Genomic DNA, 12,507 nt, shown 5'->3' with positions numbered 1-12,507 from the left:
AGAGCAATGGGGCGGCAAGCGCGGGTGCGGGGATGCCCAAGGGGGTTCCCCGGGGGCGCGCCGGGCGCGGGCCGTCGCGATGGCGGGGTCGGTGGCGCGAGGCGCAGTAGTAGCGCTTGTGCACCATGTAGGTCTCATGGCGGCTGAAGCAATGTTGCAGGCCTTAGAAAAGCGTCCGTCAGGGGGTCGTTGTCCTTCATCCCCCCGCTGGCCGGGATCGGACGCCCTCACTTTCCAGGCCCCCGCAGCCAAAGCCGCCGGTCTATGCGTCGGGCGTGGTCGCGCCCCCCGCCGGGTCCGGCCACCTGTGCCGGCCGACCGACTGGGGTTTCGGGTTCAAAGGGAACACGCCCCAGGGAGCCGCGCACCGGGGTGGGGGGCGCCTTGGGGCCTGCGGGCGGGGGCCCACCTCGTCGGGCGCGCGGCGGCCGGAGCAGTAGAGGCGCTTGTGCACGTAGAAGTTGCTGACGTTGTTGAAGGTGATGTCGCACTCAAAGCACGTAGCGCCTTTGGGGGCCCCCGCGAGTAGGCCGGCCCGGCGCCCCCGCGCCCACCCCCACCTGCAGCCTGCTGTGCACCAGCTCGGACATCTTGGCCAGGATCTCCGAGGCTGGGGGCGCGGCGGGGAATTGTGGCAGGAAGAGCGCACCGGGGCCTGGGCTGGAGCCGGGCGTGGGGCTGGGCAGCTCAGCCTTGACCCGGGCGGGAGCGGAGCTGGGTGGTGAGGGCGTCCGCGACGAAGGGGCTGGGGGCCCTGGCTCCGCCTCGGGCTCCTCGGCCGCCTCCACCTTGATGCTCCTGGGCGCTGCTGGGGGCTCGCTGCTGCCCCCGTTCTGGGGGGCCGTTCTGGCCTCTCCATTGGTGGCCTCGCCCAGGGCTTTCCTGTCCAGTCCTGGTGATGAGGTGGACCCCAGGCCCAGGTCGGAGGAGGCCAGGGGGCCGTGCAGGGCAGTGAGCTGCTGGAAGCCGGGTAGACTGTCTGCAGGGAGACCCCAGGGGCCACACTTCAGGGCTGGAGCAGGACCTGCCTGGGCCAGACCTGAGGAAGGGGCAGGGTGGGAAGGGAGAGCTGGGCTGGGCTGGGCAGAGGTGGTCGAGGGCCAAGACCGAATTGACCCTCTTGTGTCTCATGGACCAGCCCCCTCCCAGCCCTCAGAGGGGGCCCCTGGGGCTCACCTGGGGGGAGCTTGGCCGAGGGGTGCCCGACCCCTGGCGAGTAGATCTCAGCCTTGGAGCCTGGCTGGCAGACCATGTGGTTGGTTACCAGGTGGCTGTAGAGGATGTCCCTTGTGGTGGAGATGAAGCCACAGCTGTGGCAGACACCTGCAGATGGTCTGTGGTGTCAGGGCCCTGGAGCCAATGGGCTCCACAGACACCCCCTGACCCGCCTCCTGCCCCCTTCCCAGCCTGCTTACCGCTCTGTGTGTCTGTGTGCACCTTGAGGTGCCGCTCGCAGTTGGCCTTGGTGGTGAAGGCCGACAGGCAGATGAGACACACGAAGGGGCGCTCGCCTGGAACATAGGGCCCAGTGAGGGGCCGTGACATGGGCTGTGTGTGGAGGGCTCTTCAAGCCTCCCAGGACCCCGGCCCGGGCCCAGCCCCGAGCTGACCATCCAGACAGCCACAGATGGGCCTCATGCCCTGGGAGCTGTGGGAGGCTGTGTGGTATGGTGGGAGGACCACACAGGCGCATCTGTGGCCTGGGCGCAGTGGGCACGCTATCAGCAAGCAGGCGGGGGTCCTGAGGGGGCGTGGAGCCTCACCGCTGTGGCTGCGCATGTGGATCTCCAGGGAGCTGGCACTGGGGCAGCTTTTGCGGCACTGAGGGAAGGGGCAGACACGCTCGTTGGGGTATGGCTCCTTGGGCTTCTCGTCAGCGGCGGCTGTGGCAGGGGAGCCGGCACTCTGGCGGCTGGCACAGTAGTACAGGAGGTGAGCTTGCAGGTTCCGCTCACTGCGGTACCAGATGCCGCAGTCCTTGCAGGGGAAGACATCTTCTGTGGGGCAAGAGGTGGGTGAAGCCTGAGGGGACATTCCAGAAGCAAGAGGGGCCGCCTGCAACCCAGGGCCAGGCAGTGGACTCTGCAACGTGAGGGCTCTGCCCTGGCTGCCTCTGGCGTCTTCCTGCTTTAAGCAGTAGGTTTGTGACCTGGACTTCCTCCTCCCATCACAGCTGCCCTTTCTTATCTGTCCTTTTATAACCCGGGGTGCCCTCCAGGCTGCCTTCCAACAGTGAGCCCCGTAAGGAGATGCTGTGGCCTCATGGGGTGTTCATGGGAGGAGCTTGGGCATGCTAGTGGACACCTGCAGGAGTGAGACGGGTCCAGGACGTGGTTGTGTCAGTTATTCAGTGGGGGTGACCATGTACAGGTGAGGAAGGTGGGCAAGCGTGTGCCGGTGCATTTGTGCTGGTGAGGGGGCTGTGAGGGATGGTGTGGACCCTGGTGCTTGTGGAGGATGAAACAGGTGTGTGCATGTGAACAGGTGTGTGAGTGGCCAGGCACACAGGGACCAGGTGCACGAATCCCCTGCACTCAGGCACCAGGATGAGAGTTGAACATGGCTCTGGGTGGCTTCTGGGGAAGGGGTGGGCAGGAGGTGAAGCCAGGAGCTACAAGGAAGAGGAGCCCTTTCTGTCCTTGTGTTACCCCCCATACAGGTGGATGGTTCCACATCAGGTACTGACTGAATGGTCACAGTTGAATCCACCAAATTTACGACAAATAAGCTGCCTTTAATTTTTCAGTTTATAGGAGTTTGGATCGCAGGGCTGTTTTTCCAGCAGGTGAAGATTTCTCTGATGGCTGCTTCACCCGTTCTCTGGTTCTCAGTGTGTTTTTATAGCAGAATTTAAAGGAATGTTCTGTCTGCCCCTGCTCTGTGGCCAGCTGCCTCTTGGCTGAAGATGGTCAGGGGAGGGCTTGTTCTGCACCTTGATTTAGGAGGGATGAAGGGCCTGGGGTTCCTTATCGTCTGGTTTCTACTTCTGCAGGTTAGGATGTGTTTCTCAGCCTGGCTTCTCCGATGTCTGTCCTGGGTCCATAACTATTGCACAGGTGCTGCTCCACCCAGGAGGCTGCCAGGTTTCCCATTTTCTCCACTTCTCTTCAGGAATTTAGTACCTGTCTGGGCGAGGTGGCCACCCTCGTGCCCCCTACTTGCAGTTTTTCTGGTTCTGTTCCCTTCCTACTGTGTTTACTCTGCTTTTCAAGTTCCCTTTTATTTGGGGGCTCAAGGCAGCTCTGTTCTGTATCAGCTGAGGCCTTGACCTGAAATGGGAACCTGAGGCCACCAGTGTTTTTTTAAAAATGTATTTGCAAGGTCAATGCTGGGGACTGTGCTGCTGGCCTCAGAGTCAAGAGAGGGGTCAGAGCGTTGGAGGCCAGCTCAAGCCACAGCGACCCAGGACTGACCACAGGTGGGCTGACCAATGGTCAAGTCCTGGGTGGGCACAGCCCAAGTCACTTGCACAAACACCTCGAGCTGGTATTGCCATTATCCCCACTTAACAGGTGAGAAACTTCCCAGAGTGGTGGAGTCTCAAGAATTAAACTGGGGCCCTGGCCAGCTCTGTTGGTTAGAGCCATAAGCCAGTGTTGTGGGTTCAATCCCTGGTCAGGGCACATACAAAAATCAACCAATGAATGCATAAATAAGTGGAACAATAAATCGATTCTCCCCCTTCCTCTCTCTCAAAATCAATAATTAAAAAAACAACAAAAACAATTGGACTCAGCAGATACCACCTCCCTCGGCAGACCCCGCCCCCCTCCTGCAACTCTAGTGTCCACAGGCCCTGTCTCTCTCTGGGAGTCTCATCCTGCCCCAGGGCTCCCCAGGGAGCTTGTGGAGCTCTGACTGTGCCCTGAGCCCCAGCACACGTTTCCCAGCCACCTAGAGGTCAGGATGCTCAGCAGAGCTCTCCTCACTGACTCTCCCGCCAGCAAAGGTGCAGACCAACATCCACCGAGCCAGCCACACCGAAGTTCCTGGCCTGATGGCTGCCGCCTCCTCACCCACCCAACTGTAGCCGGCTGGTCCCTGTGGGCTCCAATGTCCCTTCAGGCTATGCCTTAGCTGCATCCACTTGCATCAAATGACCTTTGACTTGCTCAAAAAGCTTCCTCTTAGAATTTTGCAACCCCACAGTTACCACCCAGCAGCCAGGGTGATTTAAAAACCAGATTGGATCACACCCTTTGCTGTTTAAAGCCTCTAGGGCGGTCTCCTTGCTCTGAGAAGAAATCCCATTCTTGCCTAGAACCACCCTCAGATTTGCGCAGTTTGCGCTTGCCGCACTGCCTGGCTCCAACCACAGTGACCACCTGGGCCTTGGTGGGTGACCACTCAGCTGCTCTTTCCCGGTATGCAGGTCCAAACCTGACTGCTCTCATGTCCGAGCCACTTTCCCAGGCACCCAACAAAGTAGCCCTGCTACTGTCTGACCACGTCATTGCTTTCCTTCCTGGGACGTACCCTCCACTGCTGCCACCACCTCCAAGTAAGGTCACCTCTCTGGTGTATTGGTCCTTTCAGGCTTGGCCAGCGCCCTACCTCGGCGATCCTGGTGCCTCCACTGCTTGGTTCAGTGTGGATATTAAACAAGTATTTGTGGAATGTGTGAATCCCACTTAACTCTCACAACAACTCTTGGAGGCTTAGTGTGTGCTGAGAAGTGGGGGCAGTACCAGTGTTTAGTGGGCAGGGCCAGGGGTGGCTCACATGCCAGCAGAGGCTGAGAAACAGAAACCTGCTGTGCTCCAAAGAGGGAGGCACGGGCTCAGGTTTGTGCTTGTTTACTAAATCTTTCCAGTGTATGACCCGGGCCCTGGGGACCCTGCTGCCTCTGCCCTAGCTAGTTGCACGCTGCTGCCCTGCCTCCCTGCAGCCTGCTCAGGGCTGCCCCATCACTATTCATGAGCCAACCTTGTTGCTCTCATGAGCTGGCTGCAGCCTGGAGCCCCTCCCACTCCTTGAACCCCTCTTTCAAGTTCCCCGTGCATGTCTCCTGCAGCACACTTCCTCCTCTGCTCCGATCCAGCGGTCACAGATCTTGTAGATCTTGAGCTCCTCAGTACCACCTGCAGCCCTGCGCCTGGGGACTGTGCTGGTCCTCCCATGCATCTGGGTGGCCCGAGGGTGGTACTCACTGTTGATGACTGCTGTGGCCAGGATGGATGCCATGCCGGCCTGCTGGGGCAGGAGCTGGATGTCAGTGTGTGAGGTAGCCAGGCACTCGGGCTCTGCAGGCTCCTTCTTCACAGGGTGGTTGGGGGTGCTGTGGGGCTCGGCTGCGAGGAGCACGCTCAGCAGTCCCCCTGCTGGCACTGGCTTGGTGAGCCTGCACCAGAGGGCTCCATCTGCAGGGGTAAGGGCACGGTGATGGGAGGACCAGCAGCTCCAGGCCCACCACAGCAACTCCGCAAAGACTCCCCTCTTATCTTCTCGAGCACCTCATCTTAGAGACCAGAGTTTTGAAGCCCAGGATGGGGGATGGAGCCAAGGCCATAGTTAGGGAGTGACCAGGCCTGGTGCACAGCTGTGGCTGGTTGGTTTCCACAAGTCGTCCTGCATCTGTGGGGCAGCTGGGTGGTCCCCCAGGCCTAACCTAGCCTTCTTGGGCTTTCTTGCCCTGAGCTGAACCCATTGAGTGGAAATTGAGGGTGCCAGCAGAGCTTCTCTGTTTTCCAGGAGAGGGGTGGCATGGAGGACAGGTGGCAGAGCGCCTGGTAGCCACTGGGCCAGGCCCTGGACTGGCAAGCCTGCTCCATTCAACTCTGCTGGTGCACTGTTCTCAAGGTGGCCTGCAGGGGGCAGCCTTATCCAACAGGACCCTGGCGAGCTGCCCAATAATCCACCTCCAGTGTCCAGCACAAGGCTACTAATTGCAAGGATCCTTGTCCTGCCTGGACAGACACAGGTGGCCAGAGCCCTGCTGACCAGGCTAGGAAGAAGGGTGGGCCAAGTAGTGCTAACTGACCCACGTCCTGGCTGGGTGTATAACCTCATGGCTGAGTACTCACTGTCAAGACCCAGTTCTCTCCTCTAGCTGCTTTCTGGGACCTTAGAGTACCCCTTGATGGGGAGGAGGGGCGAGGGTTCCCTCCCCCCTGTGGATGGGGAAACTGAGGTACAGAGGGTGAAGCGTTGGGACCAGGTGCATGGTTGACTGCAGGGCAGGATGGAAAGCCCAGGTCCCCAGATGCTGAGCCCAGCATCCGTTCTGTACCCCTGCCAGGCCCTGGCAGCCCCCAGGTGGGTAGGGGCTGGGCCGAGGAGCTGGTCACAGGACTGTTGCTTATCTCCAATGGCCTTTGGCTCTGTCTGGAAATCAAAGCCACCCTCAGGATGGAGCTCTGCCTCCACTGGGTGTTCAGCCAAATGTGCTGTGTGCTCAGGAGGTGGTGGTGAGGGTGACACCCCCCAGAACATTTTAGCAAAATGGGGAATGAGGTATGTTTGGTCAGTAGGTGCACAGCCCTCCTGGCTGGTCACATGGCAAACAGCCCTCCTGTCTGTAGAAGTCACGAGGATGTCTTCACATCCTCCCCTGGGGCCTGAGCCTCATCTGTAATGGGGGGCAGGGTCCACACCACCCTGACCCTCACACACTGGAAGCCATGCCACACCTTCCTCAGGAATAAGACCACTCAGGGCAGCAGGGCTGTGGTGATGGAGATGGTAGCCCCTGCATCTGCCTGGCCTAGACTCTAAATTGAGAAGGTGAGGGGGGCAAGGACCCCCATCTTGTTCCCCCTCCTCCTCACCCAGGCTCTGCCTCCAGGGACCCTCCCTCCAGAAGGTGCAGGGAGGCAGGAATGGCCAAAATGCACAGGCAGGTCTAGTAGCACCTGTTGCCGGGTCCCTGGCCTGGGCTCCTCCGCTGCCCTGGAGGTATCCCCGAGGCCCTGAGAGCGGTGCTGGCTTCCTGACCCTGCTCCCCCATTTCAGGGCAGACATCTGTGCGACCCTAGGTGGGCATTAATCGGGGTGCTAGGGGTATGTTGGCCAGTCCCTTGGCCCGGCCCAGAGCAGGCTGGTTTCCCTTTAAGAGCCGGCCCTGGGAGAGGACCTCCACCTTCCGGAAGGCAGAGAGGGAAGCGCCAGATACCAACCCTTCCTGTGGATCTCCACATTGGCCTCAGCCTCCGTCAGGGCCCGGGGCAGTGTCCTCAGCCAGCAGGCTTCGTCCTCCAGCAGCAGGGTCAGGGCCGGGCTCTGGGGGGCAGAAAGGAGGGGGTCAGCAAGGACAGAGAATGGGAAGAGCCCAGCTAGGGGTTCTCCACGGGGCACATGCGGGGAAGCCCAAGAGACCAACTGGTAGGATGGCTGGACCAGGCTGTGGGCCTGTTCCCTGTCAAATGCTGTGCTAGTGACACCTTTCAGAGCTCAGGAGCTGCGTTCTCTTGGAAACTGAGGTCCAGAGAGATCAAGCAACATATCCAAGGTCACACAGCCAGCCAGTGACAGAGGGAATTCACACACAGACCTGTGTTCTCTCCTTACCACCCCCACCCCCATCTTAGCAGGCTGCTGGGTTTTCGTGAAATCCACGGGGTGCATGGGGTTGCACCAGGCATAGGCTCCTCCCACACGGGCCCCCAGGGCCTTGATGGGGAGAGGCAGAGATTGGTCCTGAGGAGATGGCAGGCCCCCAGGAAAGGAGCTTCCGTGTCCTCCCAGACAGTGGGGCTCCCTACCCATTGCAGGGCAGGGTAGGCCCACTTTTGTTGAGACCATCCTGGGGCCAGAACATGGCAGATACTCAAAGAACACCTTCCTGGGCTAAACCACTCACTGAGGTCCCCAAGTAGTACAATGTCCCCATGCTGAGCCTGGCTCAGTCCCTGGCCCCCTCCACATGGCTCCCGAGAACAGCCCCTGGCTCACCGAGCCTTGGGCCAGCCTGGAGAGCAGGCCGTGTCCTTCTCCTGTCTCACAGGGAGGAAAGTGAGGCTTAAGGAGGGGGGAGGGGAGGGACAGGTCACGCCAGCCTCTTGCCCAGCAGTGTTCTCCCTCCCGGCAGGGTCTGCAAGCTGGCTTTTGCAGTATCCGGAAGGAAAGAGTTCTGGATTAGGCTCTCAAGGCTGCTGTCCGCGGGGCTTCGGAGGGGGTGGCCTGATTTCCGGAGCCCAGCTAAGCAGAGGAAACACGTGTCCCCTGTCCCAATGCAGCCTGTGCCTGGAAACGGCTGGCCGGGGATCGGCCGCCTGCAGACCCACTCTGTGGCCCAGCTCTTGGTTACACATGAGGTTGGGGTGCAGACCCATGGCTGGCTGGTGGGCAGGGCAAAACCGTGGCCCTTTTTGCCTGAAGAAGTGGGGGTGAGCTCTAACCGGTTTGGCTCAGTGGATAGAGTGTCAGCCAGCGGACTGAAAGGTCCCAGGTTTGATTCCGGTCAAGGGCATGTACCTTGGTTGCGGCACATCCCCAGTAGGAGGTGTGCAGAGGCAGCTGGTCGATGTTTCTAACTCTCCCTCTCCCTTCCTCTCTTTAAACAATCAATAGAATATATATTTAAAAAAAAAAAAGAAGTGGGTGTGACCGCTGCTGTCTCTTGGGCCTCAGCCCCAGCACTGGACCCCGGTTCTGGGATCCTCTTCCTGGAGGTCCCCAAGCTTAGCAACTGAGTCCCATATGGAAAGTTATGTCACACGTCAACATTTGGGCACTTTTTGTTTTATGCAAATAAATGCCTTTTACTTAGAAAGGTCTGAGCATCAGGACCTTTAAAGAATCAGTGTCACTTGCTGTCACCTGAAAATGCTACCACCTAAATGGCAGTGGTTTTGTGCACATGGCAGTTGGTGGGGATGCTGTCATGTGGGATGTCCTCTGATGGATTCCGGACACCTCCACGCCAGGTCTGAGCCCACGCCACTCTCCTGGGCTTTGGCTGTGGGGGCCACAGGGGCTCCAGAGCTGGGCACTGGGATCCAGTCCAGACTTGACCTTCCCACTGTGACCTTGGGCAGGGCATCGCCCCTTTGACTACCTCTGCATCTTGTCCTCACCCTGTGGCAGACTCAGGGACCCTGTGGGATCAGGCCGGTGTGCCGGGCACTCCCGGTAAGAACTCCCAGCCAGGTCGGAGCACCCTGGTCATGGAACAGGTGAGCAGAGAACAGCTGGCCAGTGGGTCAGGGAGAGCTCCACCTGTCCCAGTACCACGAAGCCCTCCCTGGGTCTTGGCATCTCTCTGCAAATGGGTGATGCCCCTCCTGATCGGAACTGTGGCCTGAGTCTGCTTGCTCACTCTGGACCCATCCTTGCCCTGCCACCTGCCTGCAGGGCATGTCTCATTCATGACTCTGTGACTCAGTTTCCCCTAGGGCCATGGTCGGCAAACTGCGGCTCGAGAGCCACATGCGGCTCTTTGGCCCCTTGAGTGTGGCTCTTCCTAAGCCTTAGCAGTACCCTAATTAAGTTAATAACAATGTACCTACCTATATAGTTTAAGTTTAAAAAATTTGGCTCTCAAAAGAAATTTCAATCATTGTACTGTTGATATTTGGCTCTGTTGACTAATGAGTTTGCTGACCACGGCCCTAGGGCATTGGGAAGAAGCAATCTGTGTGAAGCCCTCCTTTGGAACAGTACCTGTCTGGTATGTGACCAGCACATGGCAAACAAGCCCCTACCACTAACACCCTTGCTTTTGTATTCCTTTTGGCCAATAGGACACACCAAGTAGGAGCTGTGCCTCTGGGGCCAGGAGCCTGGTGTCCACTGGGGCACCGGGCCAGCAATTGCTAAATGTCAACTTGGGGTGGGCATCTCCACCAACGAGCCTGCTTTCAGGCAGGCTGATGGCAAGCAGCTCCCTCCTTTTGACACCTGGTGATTCTGACACTGCAGAGCAGGGGTGGGAGCTGGGTGCCAGCTAGGGGTCCCTGCTGGCTGGGACATCTGCTGGGGCTACAGCAGGGGGTCAGGCCTAGGGCAAAGTAGAATGGATGGGGGGTGCTGGCACAGCGGTGGGTGAACCAGCAGCAAGGCAGAGGCTGGGTCTCCTTGAGTCTCTAATGAATATTAATGAGTAGAGGAGGGTGAAAAAAAATTAATCTGCCTGATCCTCCGATGGGTGCTGCGGTAACGATATGAAATCTAATTATTCGTCCCAATATTTCTAAACCCTCACACTGAGACTGACAGCCTCCCGGTCGGTTTAATGCTTATCACTCTCAGGAGCGCGTGTTCGCAGCATGATAAAAACCCCCGCGCTCAGCTTTGCTGACGCTGCAGAACCCCTAATTTTCCATGTACGTTCTAAGCTGACGGACGGCAGTGGCGCCATGTCCCCGGCCAGCTTTGTGCCTTCTGCCCAGAGCAGCCCATCTCTGTGTCCCAGTGGGTACTGAGCACCTGCGCTTGGTGGCTGCCCTGGCTGGGCTAGGTGACAGCCCCTATCTGTGAGGGCAAGTGAGGAGGGAGGGAATGCAGGGGCCTAAAGGGGGCTCTGTCTCAGACCCTACACCTGATTCCCAGGAGGAGATGGGTCAGGAGATCCAGAGCTTTATGACTGACTTTCACCCCCACATTCCCTCAGCCCTTAACACCAAGGTGGGCTGGTCCCCCACTTAAATGGGGAAGGCTGGAAAAGGGTGGGGCACAACCACCTGAGTGGCACTTGGCTCCGAGGGGTGCAGGGACCCCTGGCTCTTGGAGAGTGTAGCATGGCCTTGCCCAGCCTGCCCTTATCCCACCCCCCAGCCAGCCCTGAGCCAGTCCCTAGCCCTGTGCCAGGCAGCTGGACCCCCATGTCTGCTGGCTGCAGCCTGAAGGCCACCTCCCTGCCCCCAGGAGCACGCTGAGCCCCGGGTGAGGGGCAAATTTCAGTCCACTCCCCCTGTGGAGGGGCTGACATAACATGGAGCTGCCCCTTTATTTTCTTTCCTTTTTCCCTGCTATATTCTCCCCAATTCGAGCAGCCTCGGAACAGAAGCCCTTTTCTCTGGTGATGAAGGCGCTGGGCAGAGACAGGCCTCCTTCCTAGCCTGCCTTGCCTTGTGGGCAGGGGGAGCAAGCTTGGAGGGGACTATTCACAACTTCCCCTGGCTCTCCAGCCAAAACTAACAGGGTCGTGTGTACCACCAGCTGCTTTTCCTCCATGGGTGCCCCAGGCTGGGTGCCCAGTGTGGGTCTAGCTCGCTCTCAGCCCTGTCAGGAGCCAGCGAGAAGCCCTGCCTGCCCTGCCTACAGCCCCGCAGGGTTGCCCCCGTTCCTCCCTCCTGGCTCCAGGGCAGCCCCACACAGCCCCAGGATAACGGGCGGCCACTTTAAATTCTCTGGGTGCATCTGAGAACACTCCTTGTTTCCCCAACAAAGAGGTCAGTGTCTGGATTCTGTGCCCACCGATAACCATCAGAAACCCTATCTCCGCCGCATCCGCTGTGACAACTTTATCTGAGGCTGTTCCCAAACCTCGCAGTGCTTCTCATGAAGCCGCATGGAGGGTGAGGTGGGGGCCCTGTTCTGGGGGAGGGTGGCCTGGCACAGGGAGCAGACAGCCCTGCAGAAGGTCAGCGGGGCCACTGGCCCTCCCCCAGGTTACCACAGGCAGGTTCCTGAGAGGGCAGAACTGGGGCAGGCCAGGGTGGGCTCTGACTGGGGCCCCCCCAACTTCAGTCCTCAGTCCTTCAGCCCATCCTGAGAAGCCCCGCCCTTGTCCCCAGCTCACCTTGCCAGAGGCAATGGCCTTTCAGTCCTCAGGCCCCTTTGTCTCCCCAGACCCTGTAAAGAACCCATTTCACAGGAGAGGAGACTAAGGCTCACAGAGGTTAATGGCGCCCAAGGCCATGGGAGGGGTGGTGGTGGTGGTGGTGGCTTCTGCACATAGGATTATAACCCAGGTATGCATGATCTCCATTGAATCACTGCAGCTTTTTCATTCATTCATTCATTCGGCAAATAGTCCCGAATGAATGAGGGCATGCTTTGTGCCAGGTGCAGGGGCACCATGAACAGAACATGCAGTCCCTGATGTCTTGGCAGGATGCTGGAGTGGAAAGGCCAGCAAGAAAGAAGCTGTGGAGGCTGGAAGGGAAAGTGCTGGAGAAACAGGACAAGGCTGAGAAGGGCTGAGGCCTGGTGGGGCAGCTGGGTATGGGCAGCTGTAGCCAGGACATGGGGGTGAGGCCTGGAGGGGTGAGGAGGAGCACTGTGTGGGCATCAGTGGGAATGGGACTTGGAGGAGGCAGACGATAGGGGAGGGGACAATAGTCTTTCTGGTGTGGTGGGAGGGGTCCCGGGTCTTTGACACCAGCTGAGTCCTCCTCCTGGATCCCCTGCAGGCCAGTCTGGGTTGACTCTGTAGCTGGAGCCCCTTCTTGCCGACAGCACCTCCCAGACCCTGTGGCACTTTCCCAGCTCCCATAACTGCAGGTAGGGAAGCTGAGGCATGGAGAGGAAGGGTGCCAGGGACCTAGGAAAGCCAGCAGCAGGTCTCCTGTCTGCAGCTTGTCTCCAGGACACCCCACAATGCCCTCTTCCCTACCCCGGTGTTCC

The 12,507-nt window shown here is 59.2% G+C and overlaps 1 protein-coding gene across 1 annotated transcript in view; it reads right to left on the bottom strand.

Moving 5' to 3' along the window:
- The window catches only part of ZFPM1 (zinc finger protein, FOG family member 1), a 45,253-nt gene that overhangs the window by 1,162 nt on the left and 31,584 nt on the right, over positions 1 to 12,507 (bottom strand). Inside the window, 7 exon segments of the mRNA XM_014463094.2 lie at positions 306 to 533; positions 535 to 979; positions 1,177 to 1,323; positions 1,416 to 1,511; positions 1,764 to 1,997; positions 5,151 to 5,360; positions 7,116 to 7,218. Coding sequence (XP_014318580.1) covers positions 306 to 533; positions 535 to 979; positions 1,177 to 1,323; positions 1,416 to 1,511; positions 1,764 to 1,997; positions 5,151 to 5,360; positions 7,116 to 7,218 — 1,463 coding nt within the window.

The sequence above is a fragment of the Myotis lucifugus genome, unplaced genomic scaffold, assembly GCF_000147115.1.
Source record: "Myotis lucifugus unplaced genomic scaffold, Myoluc2.0 scaffold_198, whole genome shotgun sequence".
In the NCBI taxonomy this organism is placed as follows: Eukaryota; Metazoa; Chordata; class Mammalia; order Chiroptera; family Vespertilionidae; genus Myotis; species Myotis lucifugus.
The sequence above is the reverse complement of the archived record's forward strand: the minus strand, read 5'-3'. Positions and strand labels throughout refer to the sequence as shown.